Genomic DNA, 13,686 nt, shown 5'->3' on the forward strand with positions numbered 1-13,686 from the left:
CAAGCCCATACACACGGGCAAATACCCACGCAAACACACCTGCCACAGCGGGTTCCTTTGTTCGGGAAAGAGCTGGAAGTACTTGTGTGCGAGCTGCAGCGGTGGGAGTGTGTGGAGTCTCAGGTTCGTCCACGAGCGAAGGAAGGAGGCCAGGTGGACGAATGTGTAGAGACCCAGTCGATCATTGCCGTAGTTAGACAGGTGGGTCATGAATATACTGATCTAGGGTGGAGAAGCAGACACAGAGTAGGGGGTAGAGAGGAAAAGGGACAGAGAGAAGGAAATACATGCTTATTGTATTGTGCAAAATTGTGATAAACTCAAAATCTCATTTCCCGAGTTCCCATGTTTGTGAAAAAAACTGAGGCAGCGCAGTAAATCTAATTACTGTTGTTGTTGGGACTGCAGTGGAAAGCAAACAGATTATTTCTCCGTGTGTGATGGTTTTAAAGTCACTAACAGAGCAGCTGTCCACCGGGTAGCAATATTTGCTATCACTTTGCAAAGAGACACTTTTGTTATGTGAGATTATACATTAACTTTTTCAGCGCGCAATACAGTTTCAAGTATAAAAAGAGGAAAACAGATAAACCTGAACTGATGTATTCACCACTCCTGATAGATAAAGCTGAGGAGGCAGCACAATACTCCTCATATAGCCACTGGGTGATGGGAGAGATGCAGCTACACACGGGGGGAAAGTGTTTCCGAGTGTGTCGGTGTGTGTTCACGGCGCTTAATGTGTGTGAGGGAGAAGGAGAGGCTCAGAGGGAGTGAAGGAGCGATAGTGTGTTGGTCGAGGCTATCTGTCCACGCCTCGGTGCTTTTATAGGCTGATCAAAGAGACAAGCTAAGATAGCTGCTACAGACAAATGCACGCACACACACACACTTTCTTTTGTGATTGGAGGGAGCTTGGGAATGTGAAGTGTCTGGATGAAACGGTAACATCAGCCATTAAGATATGAATTATTTGGTGGGTGTGAGCATGTGTGTCTGTCTGTGTGTGCATGAATGATTGTGTGTCGGTATATTTGGGAAAATAGCTCTGCATGTGTGAACACACACACGTACATACAAACACACACACACACACACACACAGGCATACACAGTGAATTTCCTGGTGACAGAGGACTGTCGGTGCTCCTCTTTAACGCTGAAGGTTGCCGCAGATACAAAGCGACACAGTGTCGGGGTTTGATGGATCAGCGTCCGGCCGACCTGGAAAGCTGTGCAGAATACTGATTGGCCCCGAATACTGATGTGTGTGTGTGTGTGTGTGTGTGTGTGACACTGTGGGAGGGTGAAAGAGGAACCAGACGTGTGTGGCTAGTTGTGTCTTTGTGACAAAGAACGCAACACAGAAAGAACAGAGAGGAGCAAGGGTATGCATGTCAGAGTCATTTTTCACGTGTGTGTCATCGTAATTGTTTATGCAATTTCTGCGTTTTTTTGTGTATGCCAGCGCAATTGTGCGCATCTGCCACCCGCCTTCTTATCTTGTGCTCACTCTAGGCAAACCAGCAGCGCGCCATCCAGCCTTGCCTGCTTCATATCAATCTGGTTGATGTAAGAGGCAACAATGTGGAACCGCTGTCAAGGCATCACCAACTTGCACTCAACCAGGAACAACAGAAACACAAGCCAGAGAGAAATGTGTGCTCGCTCCTCCTCTCCAATGACTCGTAGTGGGAACAAAAACAAAAACCTCCCTCTTCGAAGCACGCATGGAGAACTTGGAGCTTGTAAACGTGTAAAATTAAATTCGACAGCGTCTCACTGGAAACATCTATTCACATTTGGGATTGAGAAGGAATATTTCCCACGGCCTGCTGCAGTGGTTTAGGAGGGGGAAAAAAGATGTGAATATTATAAAATGCAAAGGTTTTGGACTGATACTAGGGCTGTCAATCGATTGCACATTTTTTATCTGTTCGAAATGTACCTTAAAGGGAGATTTGTCAAGTATTTAATACTCTTATCAAAATGGGAGTGGGCAAATATGCTTGCTTTATGTAAATGTATGTATATATGTATTATTGGAAATCAATTACCAACACAAAACAATTACAAATAGTGTCCAGAAACCCTCACAGGTACTGCATTTAGCATAAAAAATATGCTCAAATCACACCAAGGCAAACTGACTATGACTTGCCCAAAACGGCATTAGATTATCATAAAGTGGGAATGTCTGTAAAGGGGAGACTCACAGGTACCATAAAACCTATTTTCATTCACATATCTGGAGGTCAGAGGTCAAGGGACCCCTTTGGAAATGGACATGACAGTTTTACCTCGTCAAAATTTAGCGCAAGTTTGGAGCGTTATTTAGCATCCTTCGCAACGAGCTAGTATGACACAGTTAGTACCAATGGATTCCTTAGGTTTTTTAGTTTCATATGATGCCAGTATCTTCACTAGCTAGCTTTAAAACTGAGCCTGCTACAACCTCCGAAAGATCAATTGCAATAATGCGTAAAAGAAATTAGTGGCGTTAAAACAAATTTGTGTTAACGCATTATCACGTTAACTTTGACAGCCCGAACTGATACACAGCGAGTGCAGACAAATTTGACCCGAGTAAATAACGTTCTATAAACCATTTCAAAGTGTCCCACCTTGTCCATTTTGTGTTGTTTTGTGCTTTTTTGAAGGCAGGCAAGGTGATCAAAAAGTGATTTATGTTCCCTTCAAACCACTCAATACCCTATGAGATCTGGCCCAGGCTGGGAGGTGTACTGTATGTGTGTGCATGAAACACAGAGAGAGAGAGAGAGAGAGAGAGAGAGAGGATCTGGGTGTTATTGAACATGGAAACATTCATTATGGAGCTTAAGCACTGGCTGCCAAATTAAACAAAGGGGGAGAGAGAAGATGATTTGTGTTTGTAATTGGAGAACTGCAGAAAAAGAGAAAAAAAATACAGAGAAGGGAGGTAACAAAGGGAAAGACAGAGAGAGAGAGAGTAACCTTGGCAGGTGAGTCTGAATTAAAAAAACAAAAAAGACACTTGAGAGAGTGTTAATCTCCCGACATAGTGAACAATGCTTTTGGTGGAAGAAACTCACTGTGGGTAAGAATTCAATTAACTGAACCATATAAACCTCTTCTCTGCATCTAGTGCCACGTCTCATTTCCTGAATATTGGATTGCTTTGAGTCCCCTATGTGCCTTTTAATAAAGAATACAGCGCTAATAATTTAACACCAGAATTGGGCTCAAATCATACTTGGAGCTGGACTGGGAGAGTGAAGTGTAAAAAAAAAATAAAAAAAATGAGAGAAATAAACCCAACCCTGCAGCTTCTCTCTTTTAATCTTTTTCTCTTGTCTTTTCTTCTCATTGCTCCTATGCAGCTTAATTTCCTCCCTCTTCTCTCATCCTTTTAAAGTCTTGCTCTCACTCTCTCGTCTGCTCCGAAAAGTCACTTTTTTTTTTCCCTCCTCTCTCTCCGATCTCATGCTGACCTAGATGCTCTGATGAAGCATGTCAGTCCAACATGGAGTGATGTTCTTCAAAAATGCGCACATGAACACACACACACACACAAATGCCATGTCTTGGAAGATTAAGAGAACAGCAGTCATGTATTTGAGTTTGTGACATGCTCCAATCCACTCGAACATGATTGCATTTTTGAGGAAATTACTTGTTTTACTGGCCTTTGGTTGAGGATGGATTTTTCTTCCCCCTCATCTGTCCATCTGCCTATTCCCATCAATCTATCCTCTTGCCTACAACCGCTTTCTCACTGCCTGTCCTTCTCGGCTGCATTTCTCTCTCCTCCAATGTGTAGCTTTAGCAGCCTGTTTCCCATTACAGAGCACTTAGTTCCATATACATTTCTCCCTGATTGAATTGTTATTGCTACTAAAAAAGAAGCCCACACCGCCCCTACCGGTTTCATTCTCTCCCCTTCACCGACATTGTCCTCTCTCTCTCTCCCCTTCTTGCTCTTGCAGTCTTGCTCTCTTTCTTCCTCGCAGTCCATCTCGCTGTCTTTGTCTCATCAGTGGATAATTGAAATCTGAACGTCAACACAGCAAATGATTTCGATTCAATTTATTCTGCCTGCTCCAGTCAACATCTTCTGGCCCTTTCCATTCTCCCATCTTTCACTGCTTTACTTGCACTTTGTAATTTCTCCTCCTGTTTGGGTTGTAGCGTATTGCATTTGTGTGTGTGTGTGTGTGTGTGTGTGTGTGTGTGTGCGTGTGTGTGTGAGAGAGAGAGTGTGTGTGAGAGCCTGTATGTGTTGATGAGCTGCCAAAGCCTTCAGTAGCAATCAGCAGGACTCTGGAGAAAGGGAAGGAAGGAGGGAAAGTGTGGAAAGATTCACATGTGTGAGCAAAGTCAAAATGAACGAGTCTGAAATTAGAGGAAGAAAAGAGTTTGGAGGAGAGGTGAGGGACGTGCGGGTGAGTACCGGGTATAAAACAGAGGGAGGGAGATTGTGCTGATATGGCTAATAAGCTTAGTGGCAGAGCTAAGCGCTAAATGTCAGCCCTGATATATGTCTACAGCTCTGCTTATGTCAGCTATACACACATTTATACAAACATACACACAGATACTTGGATGCTGACACACAAACATATGCACCGGTGTGTGTGTGTGTGTGTGTGTGTGTGTGTGTGTGTGTGTGTTTGTGTGTGCCTGTATGTGCATCACTTCCTCCCTGGATGTGTCTGGATTCTCAAGTGACACAAGATGCCGTGACCTGAAAATTAAATCTCAATCTGTCTGCCACCTTCTCACCCTGCTCTCTCCCCGTCTCTCCCCCCTCCATCTCCTCTCTCTCACCCCTCTCTCACCATCTCTCTGGCCATTTATCGGGGAATGACTTGTGCCCTATTGGCTGTTTGCAGAGTCTAGGTCGTCCAATCGATTGTCGAGCTTATGCGAGACGGGGAGCTCAATGATCGCTGATGCAGCCTGGGATGATGCAAAAGTATCCAAATGCACAAAGATGGGTGCACATACACGTGCACACACACGTGCACACACACATATATATACAGTTCATGCACGAGCACACATCCAATATGTTAGTTGCTGTCAGTGGTGAACTGCAACCACGGGCCAAATGTGATTTAAAGTCCCTGAATGGGAAGTGACAATGTTACCAATGTGCAGAACATCAAACAATAGGAAACCCACCCCCGGGGGACTAAAGCAGTGAGCTACAGAACACTATTGATTATACACACAAAGTGCACGCACTAATGAAAGCTTTTGCGTCTGCAAATGGAAACATAGCAGACCAGAAGCAAAAATAAATCATCAGTCTTTATGTACGTGTGAGAGTGTGTGTGTGTGTGTGTGTGTGTGTGTGTGTGTGTCTGTGTGTGTGTGTGTGTGTGTGTGTGTGTGTGTACGTACGCCATGGCAGAATAGGTCTGTTCATTAAGAGATACAACAAGAGGAGAGTTTCATCTCTTATTACACTGGTTAAGAGAGGGAGGAAGTGAGAGAGGAGGACAAAAGATTGTGGAAACAGAGGAAAAAATGTAATTAGCCTGTGTGTTTCGGGCTTTCAGGGAGAATTTCAAAGCCTCATGTAATATATATGGCTGTGTGTGTGTGTAGAGGCATCCCTTTTGGTTTGTGAGCTCATGTTGAGATGACATCACTGGTGATGTGAGCAAAAGACGATGTTAGGTCCTTTGTCCTTTATGCAGCAATCAAGACATTTATATGAGAAATGAGTCACCGTATCATAATTACTGTGATGTGTTGGCCTTCCTTAATAAATTAATGTAACCTTTCAACATAAGTCCTACCGGTACGTTCGACTTGTCCGTGTTATTCTGACTTCATATACTGTATATGTTTTGCAGTAATGCTTTTTATTCTCGAGTCGTTCCTCTCAGGGTGCTATCGGGTGATTTTAGGTTGAGGTTATAGTGCCCTTTCAGAATTGAACACCTTGGCATTTCCTTGTAACAAGGCACTCCAGGAAGTCTTTACTTCAGTTATCTTCAATCCAAAGCCACACCACAGGTCTTCCTCAACAGTTTGTTCAGCCACAGAGAGGCCGATTCATTCAGTCAATGTTCAAAATTAGCCGTGAGCAGGACTTTTATAGGTACAATAGACTATATAAGAAGTGGGCGTAGTTGCCGTGACATCAACCATTGGTTTGTAGATTATGGTTTCGAAGCGAGTTCAGCATTTTGGCTGGCGACATCTTGTTTTTTTGGAACCAGAAGTGACACGAGACGATGGAGCTAAGTACAACCGAACAACAAATACTGTGAAAAGGTTAAAGTTGTAAGATGAAATCATGGACATCACCCAGACCGGACAACGCCGTGGTAGCAACCTGTCAATAACAAGGTAGCCATGCCCTAAAGCATCCCCTGCTTTATGGTCTATCTGACTCTAAATGGGATCATAATTTACTAAATGAACATCATGCTGTAGTGAAGAAGACTTTAAACTAGCGATTGAGACCATAAACTCATGTTTACAATGTTTACTGAGGTAATGAATCAAGTGAGAAGTAGGCTCATTTTCTCATAGACTTCTATACAATCAGACTTCTTTTTGCAACCAGAGGAGTCGCCCTCTGCTGGCTATTAGAAAGAATGGAAAGTTTAAGGCACTTCAGCTTTGGCTTCACTTCTCAGACCGGGAGGTTGCCGCCTGATATGCTCAGCTGACTATTAATCTGGTACACTTTCCCCACCAACTCCTTGGCTGTGGTCAAATCATATTTTTGCTTAGAAAGGTTCCTAAAGGAGTGAAATGACTTGGAAGTATCTCATCGGCAGCCATGATGAGAGCTGGTCGAATTCTCTAAATGCTAAAGAAAGGTGCTTCACTCCTTCCTTTCTTATCTCCTTTAGCATAGGGTACCCTGGACCATCCTTTATGAAAGAAAAGGAGATAATGCTGTTCCACAATTCCTTGCGGCAGCAATAATTAAAGCGACCAACCATTCGGCATCAATAACATCCTTCTTAGGAGGTGTGATTTTGTTTTGGACTTGAATTGTACAGCATTGAGTGTGTCACTATGCTAATTTTAAATAATGTGTTATAAATAAAGTTGCTTTAAAAAAAAAAAAAACATCCTAGGGTAGGTGCAGTGGGATTCTCCTAGCACTGCGGTTGTCTTTTCCTAAGTCCTCATGAATTCTCCTTATTATCTTTCCTTGACCTCATGAGGTTTCCATGGAGGTCAAGGAAAAGTGGTTATAAAAAAACATAGGACAACATTGACCCTTGTGTTCATACAAATCACTTAAATAGAAAAACCTTAATTACACTCCCTCTAATTTGTTACTCCATGCCAACCACCTAGTTCTTTGTCTATTATTAGAACACCACTATCCCTGCAGGAGAAAATGTAAAACACTTCACATTTGTACCAGAGGTGTTTTTTCCAGGAAAGTGCTACCTGATACAGAGAAGGAACAGCACAATTAAGCAATCACCAAGAGTTCTTTTGAAATGGATATAAACGGATTCCTCTTTTGTTATATCAACTCTCAATTGACAGAAGAACAACAAGCGCATACAGTATTTCTGTCATGTATCATTATCATTTTAAGACAGAGGAAACATTGTGCTCAAACTAAGGAAGACACAGGGATGCACTGACATGCAGAGAGAAGATAGACAGCATGAAAGAAAGAAAAAAACACATCTAAATAAATAAAACAGTGAAGAATGGCAGACACAAAGAAGAGGAAGAGAAGAAAAGGACGAGATTGGGTTGTTGTGCGAAGCTGCACTTGACTCTGTGATGTTCGCTGAGTTCTAACAGCTCCTCTAGTTCAGCACTCCCCTACCTGACACTTCAGTACAGCCTACTGATGGTCTACGAGCTTCTCCGTGCATGGGTTGAGTCAGAGAGAGATTGTTTGGAGATAATTCCTGGGAATTTCTATGCCTACCTTTAACTGTGTGCATGCATGCACGTGTGCGGGCATCTTAACTGCCACCAAAACCTAATTCTGTTACTTAATTCAAAGCCGAATGGAGTTGAGCTGACATACACAGCAGGGGGAGGATGTGTACGTATGCGTGCGTGTGTGTGTGAATGTGTGACAGCAACTCCCCCTGTGGTGTGACCTAATTTAAAGTGGGGAGATGAACACAGCTCCACAGTGAGATGCAGCCCCTGACAGGAAAAGAGACGCTCACGCACGCACACACACACACACACACACAAAGCAGAAACAAAAAAGAATGAACCAGACAGAGAGGAAGTTACCTTTGCAGAGAGAGCGGGAAACCCAGTTGGTTCCTCTTTAAGGTGCAAAAATCAAAAGGCCTCCCTGTTTCTCACTTTGTATATCCGTTTGCATGTGCAAGTGTGTGTGTGTGTGTGTGTGTGTGTGTGTGTGTGTGTGTGTGTGTGTGGTTTCTCTGACTCACTGGGTTGAGAAGCACAGTGAGAAACAGCTCTCCCCCGCGGATGCTTTTGTCCAGTTCTTTCGGTCCACCAGGGTATTCCTTATAGTAGATGGTGTGAGTAAACAAGCCACATGTCTGGCGGGGCAGCACCTACACACACACATACATTCACAGAAAAGGAGAAGTTGTTAATATCTTTCATATCTTCAGTTTACACAGGAAGTGCAAATAGGTTTATGATAACAGTCAACCGAGTAAAGTATGAACAGCAGGGACTCATTTCTAAGGCAAAAAACGTTTATCTAACTATAAAGCAAGGAATCTCTGTCTGTCTGTGTGTGTCCTTCACATATCTGGAGAACTGTCCATTCGTTCTACTTCACACTTGGCGGGTGTATTGCTGGGGACCAAAGGATGTGCAGTGGCGAATTTGGTGCAATTTGGACAGTGTTTTCAATATGAATAAACTTTGAATAAACAAGCAAACTGCGCTCTGTGCAGCAGCAGGGGGCGGGGCTTAAGGGCTCTGCAGACTGAGTGGAGTATGTTGCTTCACTTGCAGTTCACTTTTATTGCTGGATGCTGGATATACTAACATTACAACCAAACTCTTTTTCACATCCCTTGAGTCAACGAGCAGACAACCTACAGGAACAGCACCACTCTGCCATTGCAACCTAAATTGCATAAGTTTGCCATACTAACTTATAACGTTACCAACGTTGCTAATTAAATCCATGCTGTATTTTATAACCAGGGTGGTTATGTCAAAGCAAGCGACTAATATGCCACTAAATGTATTTCACCAGTGTTTCTGACCACGATTAGCCGCGACCTGGGTGTGTATTTCAGGAGCGGATTTAGCGATTTGGGGGCCTCAAGGGGAAATGCCATTTTGCTTTACTTTCACCCTCTCTAACTGGGAATGTCGGTATCAGCAGTGGTAGAAGAAGAACTCCAAAAAAAAATTCTGTAGTAAAACTATTAACTGTTAATAGAAAAACTCTTAATAACAAACAGTAAAGCTCCTGCATTCAATTGTTTGAATGAGAGGCAGTATCAGCACAATGTACTTCTGTAATTCTAATATGATGGTGGACAGAAAATGCTAATCTGTTGTTCTGTAGACCCATCAAAGAGAACTCCTATGATTTTGCATTGCAGTAATATTGTTGGACTCAGAATAGACAGTTTAAAAAGAAAAACTAAAAATCAATGAAGCAGAACTAGAGATATAACCCTTTTTAATTCCACACATTTTTCCTTGTCAAAACCTGCCGACTACATTACCCACAATGCAACTCCGCCGCCAACAGTTCGCCGGAGATTGGTGTGAGTTATGCTAGTAGCTGCTGATATGCTAGTAGCTACAGAGATCTGGTGATCTCACTTCTTTCTAACTACACACATGCAGATTATTACATTTTTAAACTTGTAGTAGAAGAGCTCGAGCACATTAATCAGATTTGGCTCAGGTCCCCCTGGAACCACAAAAGGCTTTCTACAATGTTTTCACATATACAGCAGTACTCCCCAAGACCCGTAAACACACTTTGATGTTCCCCTTTAAGTGGCATTTGAATCCACTGTGATACAATGATTTGAGATTAAAAAGGAAACAGCCAGTTCTGTGGGAGGTTTCTGAAAGTGCCGATCACTCACCTATTTCAAGGCCAAAAGTACAAACAAACCAGGTACAAAGATGACTTCAAATAACAGAAATAACTCAGCTAGTAGCATAAAATACGACAGATGTAAGGATGAAATGCACAGCTATAGAGTCAAGCTCGTCTACAAGGCAGTTTCTAAATATGAGAAGCAGACAGCGGAGCAGGTCAGGGATATTCTGGTGTGTTGTGTCATCCAGCATATGGCGACGTTACCTGTCGCAGTGAAGAAGCACAGGTGCCAAATCTACAGATGGTTCGAGTCACATTCTTGCAGAGTGTAATAGACACTTTTTCCCAGCTGGTATTTTGATAAGGTAAAAAGCACAGGTGTAATTAATAACGTAAATGATGGCTCTGTTCCATATAGCTGTTTGAGTTCCAGGACTCAGGTATTTCGTATGCTGGCTCACTGACACAGTTTACTGGGACACTTGAATAGAATAGAGCGATCATTAAATGTTATTAGTTCCACCTGTGCCTTTCCTGAAATGACAAGTCAACCTGTCTGCTGTGAAAAAGGTCTACGAGACTCACATTAGAGTTGTCCAAGGACACACCATTTACTGCTGTGCTAAAGCCATGAGTCCTGAAGAGATTACTACACTACGGAGTAGAGACCCTTCATTTTCATGCAGCTGTATGAAATGCACTGGTGAATTTAAGTCTTCCTGGGGCACTGCTCTTCACCTACACCTGTTTGGTATTTTGGTGACTCGTTGTTTACCGAAGCGGAAGGAGATGATAGTGGATTGCTTTTAATCCCACCTGGAGCAGGTGCACCCTTGGCCACAAAACACCGCCACGCCCCGTGTGAGTTACACACTCATGCTTTGATCGATGAACGCAGGGTCCAACATGTCAATTTCTCACGTTCGCTTTATTGCTTTACTAGTAGATCTAACAATGTCGTGGTTGGACAAGGTTTTTAAAAGTGACAGCAATAATTGATTCAACAGGAATGACATGTTGACATGATGTTTTTGGCTTTATATTTTAAAGCTGCAGTGGGTAGAAATGGAGCAAATCTGATTAAAAAAAGTTATTTTTATAAAACGGTCACTATACTGTATACTGACAGTAGTGCATGAGACAGGTAATCTGAAAAAAAAATCATGTGCCTTTGTGTCCTCCGGTACTCCTAATGGCATCAGCAAGATTTCACAGACCGGAGGAAAACAGCCAATCAGAGCCGAGCTGGAGCCTGCCGTCTCTGAGCAGCTGTCAATCACTCGCGAACTCCGATCAAACGGTCAAACTAGGCAGCGCTGATCAAATATTAATCAATATTCTATTACTGTAATGCCTTTCTCGCCTGAAGATGTTTTCAGAAACATCTTGTAGTGTACTGTTTAGCTGTAAAATGAGAAAGTTTGTGACCCGGCAGCCATGTTGAGATAAATTGAGGAAATACCAAGCACCGCCCACCAGCCGGAGCACAGCCAATAGGAACGCTCTCTCTTTGAAATGACCTGTGATTTGCCAAAGATTTTTTAAAGCCTGAAAACAGAGCCATGAGGAGGTGCAGAAGTCTAGTTATCTCTCAGAGCACTTGAATGACAATATGCTGAAAGGTTATTATGAAAAATGTGCCCAATGATGCCAAGAAAATCCTGCCTATTGAAGCTTTAATATCATATTTTAATATACATATTTTTAATATCATACTGTCAAAGATTTGACAAAGTATCCACTGTGAGTTAGAGAGTCAAAAAGTCTTTTGGCCGATGTACTAGGGCTGGGCGATATGGAGAAAATCAAATATCCCAATATGTTTACCAAATGCCTCAATATCGATATTATGGTTATATTGAAGGGTTGACTATTGGTGCTTTCACAAAATATTTACATAACGGGATATTTGATAAATAATCATCAAGTGGGTAAAGGGAAACACTTTAGTGTAATGCCACCTTTAAAACCAGGAAAAGACAACACTGAAAACATTAATGCCGTATTACGATATCCAAAATCTAAATCTATATCTAGTCTCATATCACGATATCGATATAATATCGATATATTGCCCAGCCCTACGATGTACGGTACATATATATTTAAATCGATCTATGCTGTAAAAAGGCCAAATTAATGTGCCCAAAACAATCATAAAAGACTAACAGAGTGCTGGAAGTGTTTAACAGCGGATGAATTAATCTCTTTTTCATTAGGTCATTAAATGACTTAAATGAAGAGAAGAGAAGCAGAAGAAGAAGATGGTCTTTATTGTGAACTCCTTGTGGAGCACTTCTCTGTGTGAAATACAGAGTAAAGGCTGGAAGCGCAGATATTGGTTTATCTATAAAACACTGCAGTCGTTCACACTCACAGAGAGAGAGAGAGAGAGACAGAGAGAGAGGGGGAGACAGAGAGAGAGAGAGAGAGAGAGAGAGAGAGAGAGAGAGAGAGAGAGAGAGAGAGAGAGAGAGAGAGAAGGCCACCAGAGCCACAGACACTCAGCACTATTTCACCAAACCAATTATCCACAGAGCTATAGCTCAAACTGATATAGTACATTTTAAAAAGAAATACACACACACAAGTATGCATGTCTATGCGAGGGCACACACACACACACACACACACACAGACACACACAGACACACACACACACACACACACACACACACACACACACAGCACAATCCCATATTTCAGTCTGATTTGTTCTGATACTGTGGGTCCAGTGGGTGGCTCTCAATCTGCTGACAGAGACACACAAACACCAATTTTACAGCCTTAAGACAACTTCCTGTCCCCCTCAGAGCAAACAAAGACGGAGCAAGGGGGCAGAGGGGAAGGTGGTGAGCGATGTGCCGGACTAACCTTATGAGAGGTCAGGAGAGGCGAGATGAATTATCAGAATCTAAAAAGCTCACCGGCTGATTTATGGTGAAATTATTTCAAATGTAAATTCTGCATGCAGGTGCACATACAGTACAACACACACACAAACTGCCTCTCAGGAAGATGTTCCACGCCCATGAGCTAAGTTTGTGTTCTATTTTCCTAGCCTCCTTTTGCTATTTAGTCAGCTCAGCATGCAATGTCTCCCCAGTTTTAATATATTTAACTACTAATTAATGTTGTCGAATATATCCAAGTATCAATACCTATCGAATATATTTGAAATACTTTCAATGCTCATTTTTCACAGCATTGGGGCGGCAGTAGCTCAGTCCGTGGGGACTTGGTTTGGGAACCGGAGGGTCGCCGGTTAAAGTCCCCGCACGGACTGTGAACTGGTAGCTGCCAGTTCTCCTCATAGGCACTGCCGGGGTGCCCTTGAGCAAAGGCACCTGTATAGTAGCTGCCCACTGCTCCTAATACTAGGATGGGTTAAATGCAGAGACTAAATGTCATTGTGTGCTGTGTACAATACAATGTGTGACAATAAATCTGATTTATATTTACGTATTGATACACGGGTACCAAATGCGCTTTCTGCTCTCTATTCTCTCCAACAGCGAGTTCACGCGCGCACAAACACACACACACACACACACACACACCGCTATTTATAATGGGGGAAAAAAATCTAAATTGTATACTCTCAATGCTTCAATTTTCCCCGTGACATTGAAAATGGTTTAAAATGTCAATATTTTCAAGGTATCGAAGCTAGAAAATCCAGTATTGTGACAAAGC

General features: G+C 42.5%; 1 protein-coding gene across 3 annotated transcripts in view; it reads right to left on the reverse strand.

The window, feature by feature from the left end:
* The window catches only part of ndst3 (N-deacetylase/N-sulfotransferase (heparan glucosaminyl) 3), a 124,484-nt gene that overhangs the window by 13,842 nt on the left and 96,956 nt on the right, over positions 1-13,686 (reverse strand). For all 3 annotated transcript variants that reach the window (XM_074630027.1, XM_074630026.1, XM_074630028.1), the window contains 2 exons: positions 8,393-8,521; positions 40-222 (listed from right to left, as the gene is read on the reverse strand). In XM_074630027.1, the coding sequence (XP_074486128.1) occupies positions 40-222; positions 8,393-8,521 (312 nt within the window). The remainder of the gene's footprint in view (positions 1-39; positions 223-8,392; positions 8,522-13,686) is intronic.

This window comes from Sebastes fasciatus, chromosome 3, assembly GCF_043250625.1.
Source record: "Sebastes fasciatus isolate fSebFas1 chromosome 3, fSebFas1.pri, whole genome shotgun sequence".
Lineage (NCBI taxonomy): Eukaryota > Metazoa > Chordata > Actinopteri > Perciformes > Sebastidae > Sebastes > Sebastes fasciatus.